Source organism: Neofelis nebulosa, chromosome 1, assembly GCF_028018385.1.
Source record: "Neofelis nebulosa isolate mNeoNeb1 chromosome 1, mNeoNeb1.pri, whole genome shotgun sequence".
NCBI lineage: Eukaryota > Metazoa > Chordata > Mammalia > Carnivora > Felidae > Neofelis > Neofelis nebulosa.
Window position 1 is genome coordinate 49,759,203 of NC_080782.1, and position 13,603 is coordinate 49,772,805.

The 13,603-nt window shown below is 38.4% G+C and overlaps 1 protein-coding gene across 2 annotated transcripts in view; it reads right to left on the reverse strand.

Annotated features, from left to right (window-relative positions):
- Window positions 1–6,635: 6,635 nt before the first annotated feature.
- Window positions 6,636–13,603, reverse strand: part of CLINT1 (clathrin interactor 1) — a 59,006-nt gene continuing 52,038 nt past the window's right edge. Inside the window, exons 10-12 of one of the 2 annotated variants that reach the window (XM_058721671.1) lie at window positions 11,413–11,705; window positions 9,384–9,534; window positions 6,636–8,385 (exon numbers count right to left, since the gene is read on the reverse strand). In XM_058721671.1, the coding sequence (XP_058577654.1) occupies window positions 8,039–8,385; window positions 9,384–9,534; window positions 11,413–11,705 (791 nt within the window). In that variant the 3' untranslated portion in view covers window positions 6,636–8,038. Of the gene's footprint in view, window positions 8,386–9,383; window positions 9,589–11,412; window positions 11,706–13,603 lie in introns of both variants that reach the window. The other variant, XM_058721661.1, reaches the window with a different exon arrangement.

Below are 13,603 nucleotides of genomic sequence, written 5' to 3' on the forward strand. Positions count from 1 at the left end.
TATCATTCAAATCTGAGAACTCTTGGGACATCTAAAAAATTTGGTGAAGAGAGTATTTAAGAGCCAACCTTTATTATATATTTATATAGAGAGATTGTGTGTGGAGACATACATACACACGCTTCTCTGTTGGAGGAATTAAAAGTATGTGAAGAGTTCTTAAAAACTGAAAAATTTTCAGCTACAGTATCCTTTCTTTGGTTCATCACGGGAATTAGGTCCAAAAGACAGCACTGATAAAGCCAGTATGTTAATTAAAATTCAGGGCACTTTGATTTTCTTTTATTTAATCTTATCACTTTCCTGTGAAAGATAACTTGAAAAATGTTTTTTTCAACCACTCAACCATCTCAGCTTAGTGTAACTTATGTCTCAAACTTCATTTGATATTTTTCATTAAAGTTAGTATTTTGGGGGTAGCATCGGGGTTGGCTTAGTCGGTTAAGCATCCGGCTTCGACTCAGGTCATGATCTCCCGGTTCATGAGTTTGAGGCCTGCATTGGGCTCTGTGCTGACAGCTCGGAGCCTGGAGCCTGCTTCAGATTCTGCGTCTCCCTCTCTCTCTGCCCCTCTCCCACTCATGCTATCTCTCTCTCAAAAACAAATAAACACTGAAAAAAAAAGCATTTTTTCCATATCAAAAATAATTCAACTATTGGCAAACTAGTTTTCAAATTGCCACGTATTTCTAACTGCCCTTTAAAAAATGAAACCTAAAAAAAAAAAATAAACTTGAGAAATATAAAAAAGTAAATAAATAAAAACCTTATTCTAAAGATGTCAATTCAAATATTCCCTTAAGAACACCTTAAATCTAGAAATTCCATTTGTACTTTCATTTGATAGCTGAGTATCTCAATTCTATTTCTCAAACGCAAGAATCACAGGAGCAAATAAAAAATTGCAAAGAGCACACAATCTTTAAAAGGCACACAATCTTTAAAAGGCATTGCTGTGCACTTTTTGAAATGGATTCCTTAAACAAGCAATCCAAGGCCATCCGCCTTTCCGGCCGCTTGCTCTTAACATATCTTTTGAGCCCTTGAGGTGCCTTCACATTATACTCCAAACCTGCTGGAATTTTCTGCTTCCGATGTGGCTGTCTTACGCTAAGTTACATCACCATTTCTACAAAACAAACAAAAGGTTCACTCTTCAGAAGAGATCAGTTTTTATTTGTTCTGTGGCTCATCTCCTGCTGGTGACCTTTAGAAAATGCAACAAGATTTCATAAACATTCAGTGCTTACTTAAAAAAAAGTATCATTTAACAAGTATCTACTGGCTACTCTGTGTAGAGCGTGACAAGACACCTGGTCAACATGGTCAGAGATCAGGGATATGCAAGAAAAACCTGATAATTTATCTGAATGGCATGTACAATCTTTAAATTAAGAGGTCTGAAATATTATAGAGGAGAAATGAGGGATAGTGGAATAAAACTGGATTTGGATTCTGAGGATCTGTGCTAGGAGACATGGTTTCACTAACTATACTTGGCCTTCTGGGAGCTGGTTTCCTCATCTACAACAAGGGGCTAATAACTGTCTTACCTTCTCAGCTTAGGGTAATTGTGAACATCAGGGAGGAAATGAGTGTGAATCCACTCTGTAAACTATAATAGGCAAATGGGTGTTGTTACTTCTTGAAGTATTCGGTTTGTATTTATAAATGCCCCCTTTGTATCTTTCACATATGTGTCAACAATTGATATATTTCAAGTTCGACAGTAAACATTGCCACACAATTTTCCACTCAAGTGTTTTACAGCCCACGGCAAGTTTTTCCGAAGTGAGCTCTGTGAAAACAATGGCAGTGAAAGCACATGGGACCTTCAGAATACACCATCCTTGGTGGTCATAATCCCCTGAGGAACTTTCGAGGAGAGTGGAGTAATTACGTACCTCAGCCTTCTAAACCTCAATGATTACCAAGTCCTTGCCGATCTCCTCAGCTTTCCTGTTTCATTGAGCTCCAGCCACACCCACTAAGCTTCTGATGGTTCTTTTTCCACTTGGAGGTTTTCCATGTGGGCTTCATCGTTCTTCTGATCTCTATATAAAAGCTCCCTTCTCAGAGAGGCCTTCCTGAGTTACCCTCCTAAATTAGGCCTCCCGTATTTTTTTTTTTTTTAAGTTTATTTACTTTGAGAGAGAGAGAGAGGTCGCTGGGGAGGGACAGAGAGAGGGTGAGAGAAAGAGAATCCAAGCAGGCTCCACACTGCCAGCCTGGAGCCTGATGTGGGGCTCGATCATGAACGGTGAGATCATGACCTGAGCTGAAATCCAGAGTTGGACACTTAACTGACTGAGCCACCCAGGCTCCTCTCTCCTTCTATTTTTGGCGTAACAGCCACTTAACTATCTCTTTCAGAACACTTAAACATGCACACACTTCCATAGAGTCCTAGCTACGAGGGTTTGGACTTTCTGCATTTTTATGATGACTGTTTTGGTATTGTTCCTTTTGATTTAATTGTTGATAATTGAGAAGTGAAAATATCATGAAAAATAGGAATGTTGGGGCCCAGTCTACTACCTAATGTTTGGGCTGCCTTTTAGAAAATAGGGTTTAATAAAAGGGGTTTATAAGTCACCAGACACAAAACATCACCTCTTCAACACTTCACTAACAGAAGCTGATTCTGTGCCCATTACACACTAATTTCCAAAATGAAGCTCTTCTGGGGTGAGAAGGAGTCCTGCTTAGGATTTCCTTCCTCTTTCCATGGCAAAACTCTGACAGACTTACTAACTGAAGTCTGACCTTGCTGATCAGTTACTGAAAATTGACCGTCTCCATTTTGGGGACCCTGCATAACAATCTTTTTAAAGCTATTTTGACCAGTTTCGGATGAACCTGTTCCATATCTACCAGAGGAAGGTCATTGTTCCATAGGTTGTGAGAATGAGGGGAGTTGATGTACATCGGGTGAAGGTGCCCAGCCCAGAACTTGGTCCTGCCATTCCATGAATGGATGGAAACCTTGCCAGATTCCTCCAATTTCAGGGATCAAAATTCATCTAGGTTCATAAGGAATACCGTGAATGTGCATGCACTACCTCTATAGCCACATGCTTCCTTGAGATATTTGGTAGAGAACACAGTATACGAAGCTGCCAGGCTGCCTTGCAAACAAGTCATAGGTCTTCAGGTTTGAGCCATTTTGCTCTCTCTTCTCAAGGGACAGAAAGAGACGTTTGAAAGTTTCACAACTCATCAAACACTCAGCACCCAGTCGCTCAGTGTAATTTCTTTTAAAAAATCAAAATGGATAAGAAACTTCTTCATATTATAGAATCTAGGAAATGTGCACTAGGTATCAGAAAATAATCTCGAAAACTGAGCAAACATGATGCCACAAACTTCTAGTATTGGGTATCCAGAGAGTAATTTCATGTGGCAGTCATTTTGCTGGTGACTGAGTGAAAGGCAAAACTAAATGCTTTGTACCTCAAGCAGATCACCTTATAAACAGAATAAATCAGAGTTACCATGAAATAATCTTATTTGTTCTCAATACTATAGTGGGGAGGGGCTCTTGGGTGGCTCAGTCAGACTTCAGCTCAGGTCATGATCTCACAGCTCGTGGGTGCATTGGACCCTGCGTTGAGCTCTGGGCTGGCAGCTCACAGCCTGGAAACCTGTTTTGGATTCTGTCTCCATCTCTCTCTGCCCCTCCTCCGCTTGCACTCTCACTCTCAAAAATAAACATTAAAAACATTTTTTAATAAGTAAAAAAAAAAATATATATATATATTATAGCCGTGTGGCCTGTGGACCACTGGGGAGCCCTGAGACCTGTCCGGAGCATCTGCGGGTTCCCACCCTTTCCAACCTGGTATCCCTGAGGCCAGACCTTTTTCATGTACTTCCACCAAAACAACACTGCACAGTGGACTGAATGCAGAAGCGCCTAAGAGAATCCAGCAATAAGCTAGGTAATAAAGAGATTTTCAAAAATGTAAAAACACTGCCACTCTTCTCACAAATTTTGATTTTGGAATTTTTTAATAAAATTATATTTTGACAGGTAATGGGGTTTACTATAAAATCTATTAATATTTTTTAAGTTGCTCAGTTTTTATTTCAAGTACAGCATATATCAACAGATATGACCCACATAAACACAAGCTCTTTGGGGTTCTCAATCATCTTTAGGGTGTAAAGGGGGTGCTGAGACCAAACTGTTCCATACACAACTCTAAGCACTCTTTTCTCACCATGAAATGGCAGAGTGTGCCTGGGGCACTTACTTAAAGAACACAGCTGCAAGATGTATAGTTAAGAAAACTTAAATGGAAAAGAAATGCAGGGCTTGACAGCCCAGGAAGCAGTTATTTAAAGTAATGACATTTACTTTAAAGAATAACAAACAAAACCCATGTTTGCCCATCAGGACTTTCAAATCCCTCCCAAATCCCTGGGAAGCTAACTATCTGAATTGGCTGCACGCGGATTCCCTTACCCATTGGGGTGAGCAAGGGCAGTGTGAAGGGGTGCCAGGAGATACTCATGACGTCTGCAAGGAACAACGCATTATTAGCAAGGCTGCCGTTATTAAGAAGGCACTTGAGAATTAAGGGCATAATGAGTAAGAGTTAAAAAAAAACCTTCATGGATAGATTTTTTTTTTTTTTTTTTAGTCTTTATATCTGTTTCTCTGGATATAAGAATAGCAAGATCTTAGTCAACAAAACTGCAAGAAGTCAATAGAAAAATTGAGATCTTCTACTGCTTCTAAAAGCTGAGAACATTCTAATGAGGGTTATTTGTGCGGCAAATCCGATACCAAGCGCTCACTTTCACAGTTCTCTCCCTCCCATCTGCACTAATGTGGTAAGAAGTCAGTCAATACATTCACAAAATAGCTCACTTACAATCTCCTTGTCTAAGAACAAAGTGGAACTAAACTCAGGCAGAAAAATCCTCAGAAAACAACTTAGCAGAAGTCTCTAAGGCTTTCTTAACTACATACTGCTTTTAGGAATACACCAGGAAGATGAACTTTTGGGTTTGTTGTGTAAATGGCATGCATGCCAAGTGTCTAGCAGTGACTGGCACACAGAAGGTCTTGTCATGTAGGCGCATTTACATGAAATAAAAATGGGTGGCAGAGAAATATTTAGTGTACTTGTGTCCGTGCCGGTAGATCTCACTCGTTATTTATCTAATGCTTCCAGATTTAAGTTCATTTCAGAAAAAATGTATCAGGGCCCAGAGAAGTCAGGCAGGTTGATCAAGGTGTCACACAGGTAGTGCATGGTTGAAATGGGATTAAATCTGCTTCCAAGTCCATGCTTTCCACAACGCTATGCTGTCTCCCGGGAGAGTTCAAACAACAAAGCCAGTTCATTTCAGAAATCTATTTACCGTAAGGTGTGCTCTGTGCTTAGGACAGTTAGCTTCATTTTACTAACGTGCTTCAAAAATATTTGAGAGAAAAAGCATTACCCCTTCCCTCCAAATAGAACTCTAGACCCCAACTTATTGACGACCCCACAACCAGCAGCATTATGGTTATCATTCAGGCAATTTGTTATAGACACCAGAGGAAACATCCCAAGTACCATACAAGCACGCTGTGTCCATGTGTGGTTCCTGAAGACTGTATTAGAGGTGAAAAAAATTTTTCAAACGGGAAAAAGATGAAATCCGGGTTGGTGGTGGAGATTCACTTGTAAATTTTGTGAACAGTTCCTACTTTCCCCTCTCCAGCAAAAAAAATACATTAAGCGGAAGCTCAAAAAGGTAAAGGGGTATAGGACAGGCAGAGGGAGTCCAACAGACTAAAGAAGAGTAGTTTCTTGTCAAGTCCAAATTACTTGGGGGTATTCAGACTTTTCTTTGAAGGATCATTTAGTGATCCCTTTAGTAACAAATTGTTAAACTGGATGGACCCCTAGCGAGGCAATTCTTTCATGGGCTCTGAAACAAAACACACTGGTAAGACAGCAAACTGTACGCTGAGGTGCAGTAATACGTGTGACAGGGCTCCCTTTGGTCCTCGGAGATATAGGAAGGAGGCATAGTACAGGAAATGCTTTAGAGATAAATCTTATTTTATTAGAAAAGCATCTTTAAACACAAAAGTTTGGAAACAGTATTTATTTGCTCCAAGAATCGTATGTATCTGAAAAGGCGATGCTACACCTCTCTGTTTAATGAGAACATTCATTGAAGATTATGGGTTTTAAGTATGAGTGAAGATCTCCGTGCTGCCACCAGAGCCTGGCTTGACTGCTCTGAACTAACTACACTTGAAAGCTCCTATTCTTTGAAACCAATTTAAACACATTGAATTGTTGAAAGATTAAAAACCACAGTCAGCTAATTACACTCTCTCTCATCTCTTATTCAGCAAATGAATCACTTTTCATTACCACTTAGCTGAAGTACATGAATTTCTGCCTAATTAGAAATGTTGTAGATGGAACATTAGCAAGAATGGAGCGGGTCAGGATATCTTTGCTGCTTCATTTTTAATTCCTAACAGTAGAGTCTGAGAGGAAAGAAGAGAGAAGTCATTAAATAATTTTAAATTATTTATAAAAATTACTTTGCCCAAATTATAATTATTTTTTCCCCAAACGGTCTCAAATGTCTAACAGAATGAAAGAAAAAGCAGTTCAACATTGATTTTAATGAACATTTTAATGTTATGTAGAACAGAACATTATGAATACAATGGAAACAAAGTTTTATCAATAAAAAAAATTTCAACACAAAGTGGGGAGGTAATAATTTGATACCTATATTATAGTATTTATTTTTAAAAATATTCCCAGCTTGAGGGTGAAAACAATTAATTTTGCATTCCAAACTCTAGAATCATGATTTTCATGTGAGCTTAACGCAGAATTACAGCAGGAAAACAAAAACACTTTAATTAATTTCCTTTATTTGCCATTAAATCAATAAAATCTTTGACTGCTACAGGTCTCCTTTAATAATATATATTTAACTCCTCTCTATTGGAACCATATTGCTAATGCCATATTATATACACTCAAACCAAAACAAAACAAATATTGTATAAAATCTAAAAGCCAACATCGTTGAATTCTAACATTTATATTTAACTTAAGGTTTTAAGAATTTTTACCTTTTCAATTTTTTGAAAAGACACCAAAAAAAATAAAAATAAATATTTTTCTCTTTTGACTGTTCCTGACTGATAAATGGTGGCTACAGGGATAAACACGGAAGGAAGCCTCGCCAAGTTAACCACTGCAAATTGTAAATAATGACTGCTAAAAACAAACAAAAACTCTGGAGGGTTTTTTTTTTTTTTTCTTTTAAAGGAAACCATAGAGCAGTCCTGAAAAAAATATTTTTCCTAGTTCTGCAAAGGATAATTATAGCAGAAGACATGGGAAAAGTCCCACAGCTATCACCAATCGCTTAAAGAGGTTTCGTTACAATAAAAATTTGGATAGTATAATAGTAATAGCAGTGTTGCTGGAACATTAGCAAAAGTATATACATTCCAGTTACCTTTGATTTAGCCATAATCACATATGTATGCCTTTTTTGGACAAAAATATATATTTTTATAAAAAACTGATCATCCAACTTTAATGATTTCATTTATGGACTCAAGAGTGGTAGTAAAAGGAACAGACCCAATTATGACAAGGCGATTCAGGGACAGAAAAATCAAGTTCCTCAGGAAAAGAAAAGTATAAAATTAGAGATTCAAACACATTTATTCAGCCCTATTCCAGACTTCCCACAAATCATGATGTTAAAATGGGCTCTTCGATTTATAAAGGCTTTCCAGGTCTCACTACCCCATGTGTGGTCTATTCTTACTGGGAAAAATGATTTTTACTGCCTCATCTGAAGTGCCCTTGCCTGTCCATCTGAAATACTAGATACTTCACTTTTATAAAACAGCCTTTTTTTGGTTCTTTATGTAGGTTTAAATTTTAATTAATTGATAAAAAGAAAGGGGAGTTGATTAGCATTTTCCATCCCAACATCACCTATCTTCACCGCTAAAAATCCTTCATTCAATCTGCTCCTTTACAATCTCTCATTTGCTAAAGTTGGCGAAATTTGCAAAGGCATCTTGCTTGGGTTGCACAGTTCCAGAAGTCATGGCTAAGTTGGGCATGCCCATTCCCATTGTGCCTGCCAGGCCCATCCCAGCAGTTGACATCCCTATGTTCATGTTCATGCCCATCATACTCTGGTTCATCATTGGAGTATTTCCAAGAGGGGCCATTCCCATTGTGCCAGTCATCACACCAGGCATGCTCATAGGCATGGGTCCCCCCATCAAAGGGTTAGTTTGGGGCCGGACAGGAAGTATGTTTGATGGAGAACTGAGGTTCACAGCTCCAAAACTTTGAGTCATCACATTCATAGGTTGTTGCATATCTACCAGAAGAAAAGAGACAAAAGAACTTCACATTAGATTCATCAAGCAGAAGAATAAAACAATCTTCTTGACCATCAACACTTGTAACTCCTAATAAAATTCTTTTATGGTGATTTTACAAGGTAAGTCAATTAACTTGCACTATTTGCTCTAGAAAAATACTCTGTGGCTGTTAACTCTGGTTTCCCAAAGATGCAGAAACAGTTAAGAGTGGGCTGGGGGAAAACACGAGGCAGTTTGATATCATTCTGACAGAATTTAGTGTTGAATCCAACCTGACCTAACAAGTTGTCAGGAGCTGTTGTGTATCAAAAGCCTTAAAAAAGTTTATACCCTTTGACTCACTCTATTTTTAGAACATTACACTAAGGAAGAAAAACACAAGTACAAAGATTTATATAAAATCATGGAATTATTTACAATAGCAAAAAGCCGGGAACAACAGAAATAACCAACAATAAAGAAATTCAACACTGGTATGACACATAACTATAAATATCTAAAAATCATTTTTTCTTAAAAATATTAAATACAGGAAAATGATAATTTAATGCTGAATGACAGCTGCAAGAAACAAAACAATATACATAGAGTGACTTCGAGTATTAAAAATATGGTTAGAAAAGATAGAAAGTACGAATTAATAGCGATTATCCCTGGATTACGGAGGTGAGATGATTTTTGTTTCCTGGTCATATTTAATTATATTTAAAACATTTTCTACAACAAATATTTTTATTTTAGTGATCAGACTCCCAAAACTCACCATAATACATACACAATCATGTTATTATGCCAAGAGCAGGATACAAAGTAATCTGAATATGCCAGGGTGTACATCAATCACTGGGGGGGGGGGGGGGGAATCCTAAGCGATACACAGTTGCCTTTAGTACAATCAATGTCATGTATTTTTATTTCATGGCTTACACTAGTCTTGGCACAAGGGTAAAGATTACAAGTGCACAAAGAAGCAAGTTGTCTCATGGTAACTTACTCTGCTGTTGAATCATTGTATTGAGCGATGGCTGCTGGGGTTTGGAAGGCTGCATACCGGGTAGTAAATTGTCTAGGCTGATGTTCACACTGGGGTCAGACCAAGTAGAGGGCAGGGTTTTGCTGACTGACTTCTGGACCATATCTGTATTCTGATTATAGAGAGGATTAGGCTTCTGCAGCACTGTGCTAACATTTTGCAAAGGCTGGAAAATAAAAAAATGCTCTAAAAATTAAACATCTGCTCAATAAAGGTTATCAAATGGCAATTTAATCACAGTAACTCCAGATATACATGAGACTTAGTAATAAACTCTTGAAACCAAAAGAACCACAAATGTTCTAGGCTAAATTCTTCAAGCTGAATCACTAGCCTCCCCAGAATGTTCCTCTGAATCCCCAATCATGTTTGGGGTGAAAAAAAAACCCAACATATTTACACGAACAATTACCCTCCCATCACCCAAAGTCTAGAAGCCACCATCCCAGGGCCATTGCCAACTTCAGGTTAGTACAGCTTTAAGGAAATATACAAGTGGAAATTTATTCTTACAAGATAGAATTTAGGACATGATTTCTCATGTTATAAAAAGCAAAACCATCAAAGCGGCAAATTATATTGCACAAATCTTGACTGACATGTTCCTGCTCCATGTACACTTCTATTGCCTAAAGTGAGCAACACTAGCGGAACTTGATATATGTGGACCAGTTCAGGAGAAAGGAGAAATTCAGGAGAAAGAAGCAGGGATGCCTGGTAGTTACTAAGGATAACTATGAAAAGGGTAGATGAAGGGAAATGAAAAGGAACAGGAAAAATAATTTAAAATGTACCAATGCAAAGAATTACAACACAGTTGCAATTAAGACTGCAAGTAAGTAGACTGGCTTTACACTTAGACCACATGAAAGACTCTCAAAGAATCAACTGGCTTGGGCTTATTTAGTGGTGCACTGTTCAATTTAATGGTACTGGTGTGCCCTTGATGTCCTTTTCTTAGTATTAGGTCCAACTTGTTATGCACAACAGTCACCTTTCTGCTTCTTTCTTCTCTTCCTCCATCCTAACACCCAAAGAGGAGAATCTACATATTAAAATGAGTAATTAGTATCATAAAAAATATTCAGAATTGCTCGAATCAAAAACAGCAAGCTCCTGGTATAACTCAGGCACATATATTCTAACCCTGTGTTTGTCTGAATTCCAAATTAATACTAGGTAATTTAGATTTAACTGTAAAAAAGTGAATTAAAAAATTCCCATTTAGTGGTTTTCCTGTATGAAAATGAGAGTTGAGGGGCGCCTGGGTGGCTCAGTCGGTTAAGCGTCCGACTTCAGCTCAAGTCATGATCTCGCGGTCCGCGAGTTCGAGCCCCGCGTCGGGCTCTGGGCTGATGGCTCAGAGCCTGGAGCCTGCTTCCGATTCTGTGTCTCCCTCTCTCTCTGCCCCTCCCCCATTCATGCTGTGTCTCTCTCTGTCTCAAAAATAAATAAAACGATAAAAGAAAAAATTAAAAAAAAAAAAAAGAAAATGAGAGTTGAAAGAAGAGCCTATATAAAGATTACATAATGTAGAACAGGCCCAAAATAGGGAAGAGTATTCGTCATTTTAGAGACTGATTTTCTATATTAGTAATGATTGCCTATAACCACTGAGTGACACCTCTTTAAGGATCAGAGATTTTACTGAGTGAATATAGGCCACGGGTGAAGCAATAGCTCTATTCCTTCTTAAAAACAGTTTTTATTAAACTATTAAATACAAAATTATTTATTAATTCAACAAATTTTTATGAAGTGACTCCTCTGTGTAAGGCATCACGCTTCGCTTTGCATGGCCTACAAGATGGGTGAGAGGCCTTGCCCTCTAGAACCTGAATGACTATAGTAGGGGAAAAAAATGTAAGGTAAATGCAATGTGCCAAAACAACCTATGTATGGCTTATTTTTCTATTTCATGTTAGTTTATCATTACATCAGTTACGGAATCTCAGAGATGAGGAATCTGCAAGGGACACAGACAACTTACCTGTGATCTTGACATGGGCAACCCCAGGCCTACAGTATTAGTGCTCATCATGGAGAAATTCATACTCTGGGAAGATGTCATGGTTGCCTGGGACGAGCCCATAAGATCAAACAGGTCTGAAGAATTTGAGGCAGCTGGAGGCGGGCCTAAAGCTGATTGTGAGCCACTGACAAGTTCCACAGCTGGCTGTGAGGCATTGCCAAAGAGCTCACTGCTGGAGGCAACAGGACCTGATGGGGCTTGATTAAAGGCACTCCAGTCACCAAAGTCTCCATTCCCACTTGTTGCTGTAACTGAGAAAGAAAGGACAACAGGGGTAAGAAACTTTCTGAAATGCACAGAACAAATAGAACAGTCTACGAACTGAAACAAATTAGAGCCGATCTGTGTCCACCCAGATTAACATCTGCATATACCATCTCCATCTGGACATTATTTTTTCTCACGAATATTCCACAAATGTTAACAAGGTGGCAAAGGAAAAAAAAATCCACATATAAAGTAAAATTCACCTCATAGCAGGTCTGGGGTGATACGTAGAAATTACAATCAAAAGTTTCTTCAACCTGAGTTTGCATATTAAATATGCTGCCAGCTCAACAAATATGAAAAGGAAAAAGAAAACTTACCTGGTAAAAGTTTTTTTGGGGAGATCGAGAATCCTCATGTGAAGAGACACTCAACAAAATTAGAGAATTCAACTCATTTCACCCATTCATTACTTGGAAAGGTTCAAAGAGAAATCAAACTATGACTTACATGGTCTCAAGTAAATAAAAACTCAAATTCATGACATTAAATTTATTAAAAAAATGAAAAAAAAAAAAGCACAGAGAAAAGCACTCAGTAAAATTAAGAGTAGGGTTAGTAAATTTCTGCAAGAAGTTCTCACTCTTTTGGCCATGCTTCCATTGACAACACAAGGGCTATAGATAGCCACGGTATAACCCTAGCACAGTGCTTGCTTCCAGTGGGACTGTTCTCTCACTCTCTCTCTTTCATCTACCTACCTATCTAATCTAGTCTATCCATTTATTTAAAAATTTTTTAAGTTTATTTATTTTGAGATAGAGCAAACAGGGGAGGGGCAGAGAGAGAGGGAGAGAAAGAATCCCAAACAGGTTCCATGCTATCAGAGTGGAGCCTGATGCGGGGCTCAAACTCACCAAATGTGAGATCATGACCTGAGCTGAAACCAAAAGTCAGACGCTTAACCAGCTAAGCCATCCAGGTGCCCCTCAATTTATTTATTTAAATAAAAAGCAGGGTACAGTCTTAAGAGGGGAACTCAATGCTAATATTTAAAACAAAGGGAAGGGGCGTCTGGGTGGCTTAGTTGGTTGGGAGTCTGACTTCGGCTCAGGTCATGATCTCACGATTCCTAAGTTCAAGCCCCGTGTTGGGCTCTGTGCTGACACCTTGGAGCCTGAAGCCTGTTTCGGATTCTGTGTCTCCCCCTCTCTCCCCTGCTCATGTTCTGTCTCTGTCTCTCAAAAATAAACATTAAAAAAATTAAAAAAAAAAAAGGGAAAACCCCTCAATACCACAAAGATAATTACAACAAGTTTAAGATTTAATGCATTCAATAATGTAAAAGTTGTTAAGAGGTTAATTGACAGATGGACTACAATGCTTAACAGCATGGATTTTGTACCTTACTAGCTAAGTGACCCTAGGCAAATTACATAACCCTCTCTGTGTCTCACTTTGTAAAAAAAAATCTAAGTTGTAAAGATTAAATAATATAATATACAGTAAGTGCCATTTATAGTTTGTTATTGTTACTATGGATTAATTGTGAAAACACAGGGGAGGAACAAAGGTACCGCAATCTCTTTCGTTTAGGTATGCCAGAAAAAAGTGTAAGTCACGCTTCTATAAATTCTGCAATACATCTACTATTTGGAACACAATAAATATAAAGGCAATTGATACTTAAAAATGTTCTTTTTAGGGGCGCCTGGGTGGCGCAGTCGGTTAAGCGTCCGACTTCAGCCAGGTCACGATCTCGCGGTCTGTGAGTTCGAGCCCCGCGTCAGGCTCTGGGCTGATGGCTCGGAGCCTGGAGCCTGTTTCCAATTCTGTGTGTCTCCCTCTCTCTCTGCCCCTTCCCCGTTCATGCTCTGTCTCTCTCTGTCCCAAAAATAAATAAAAAACGTTGAAAAAAAAAAAAAATTAAAAAAAAAAAATG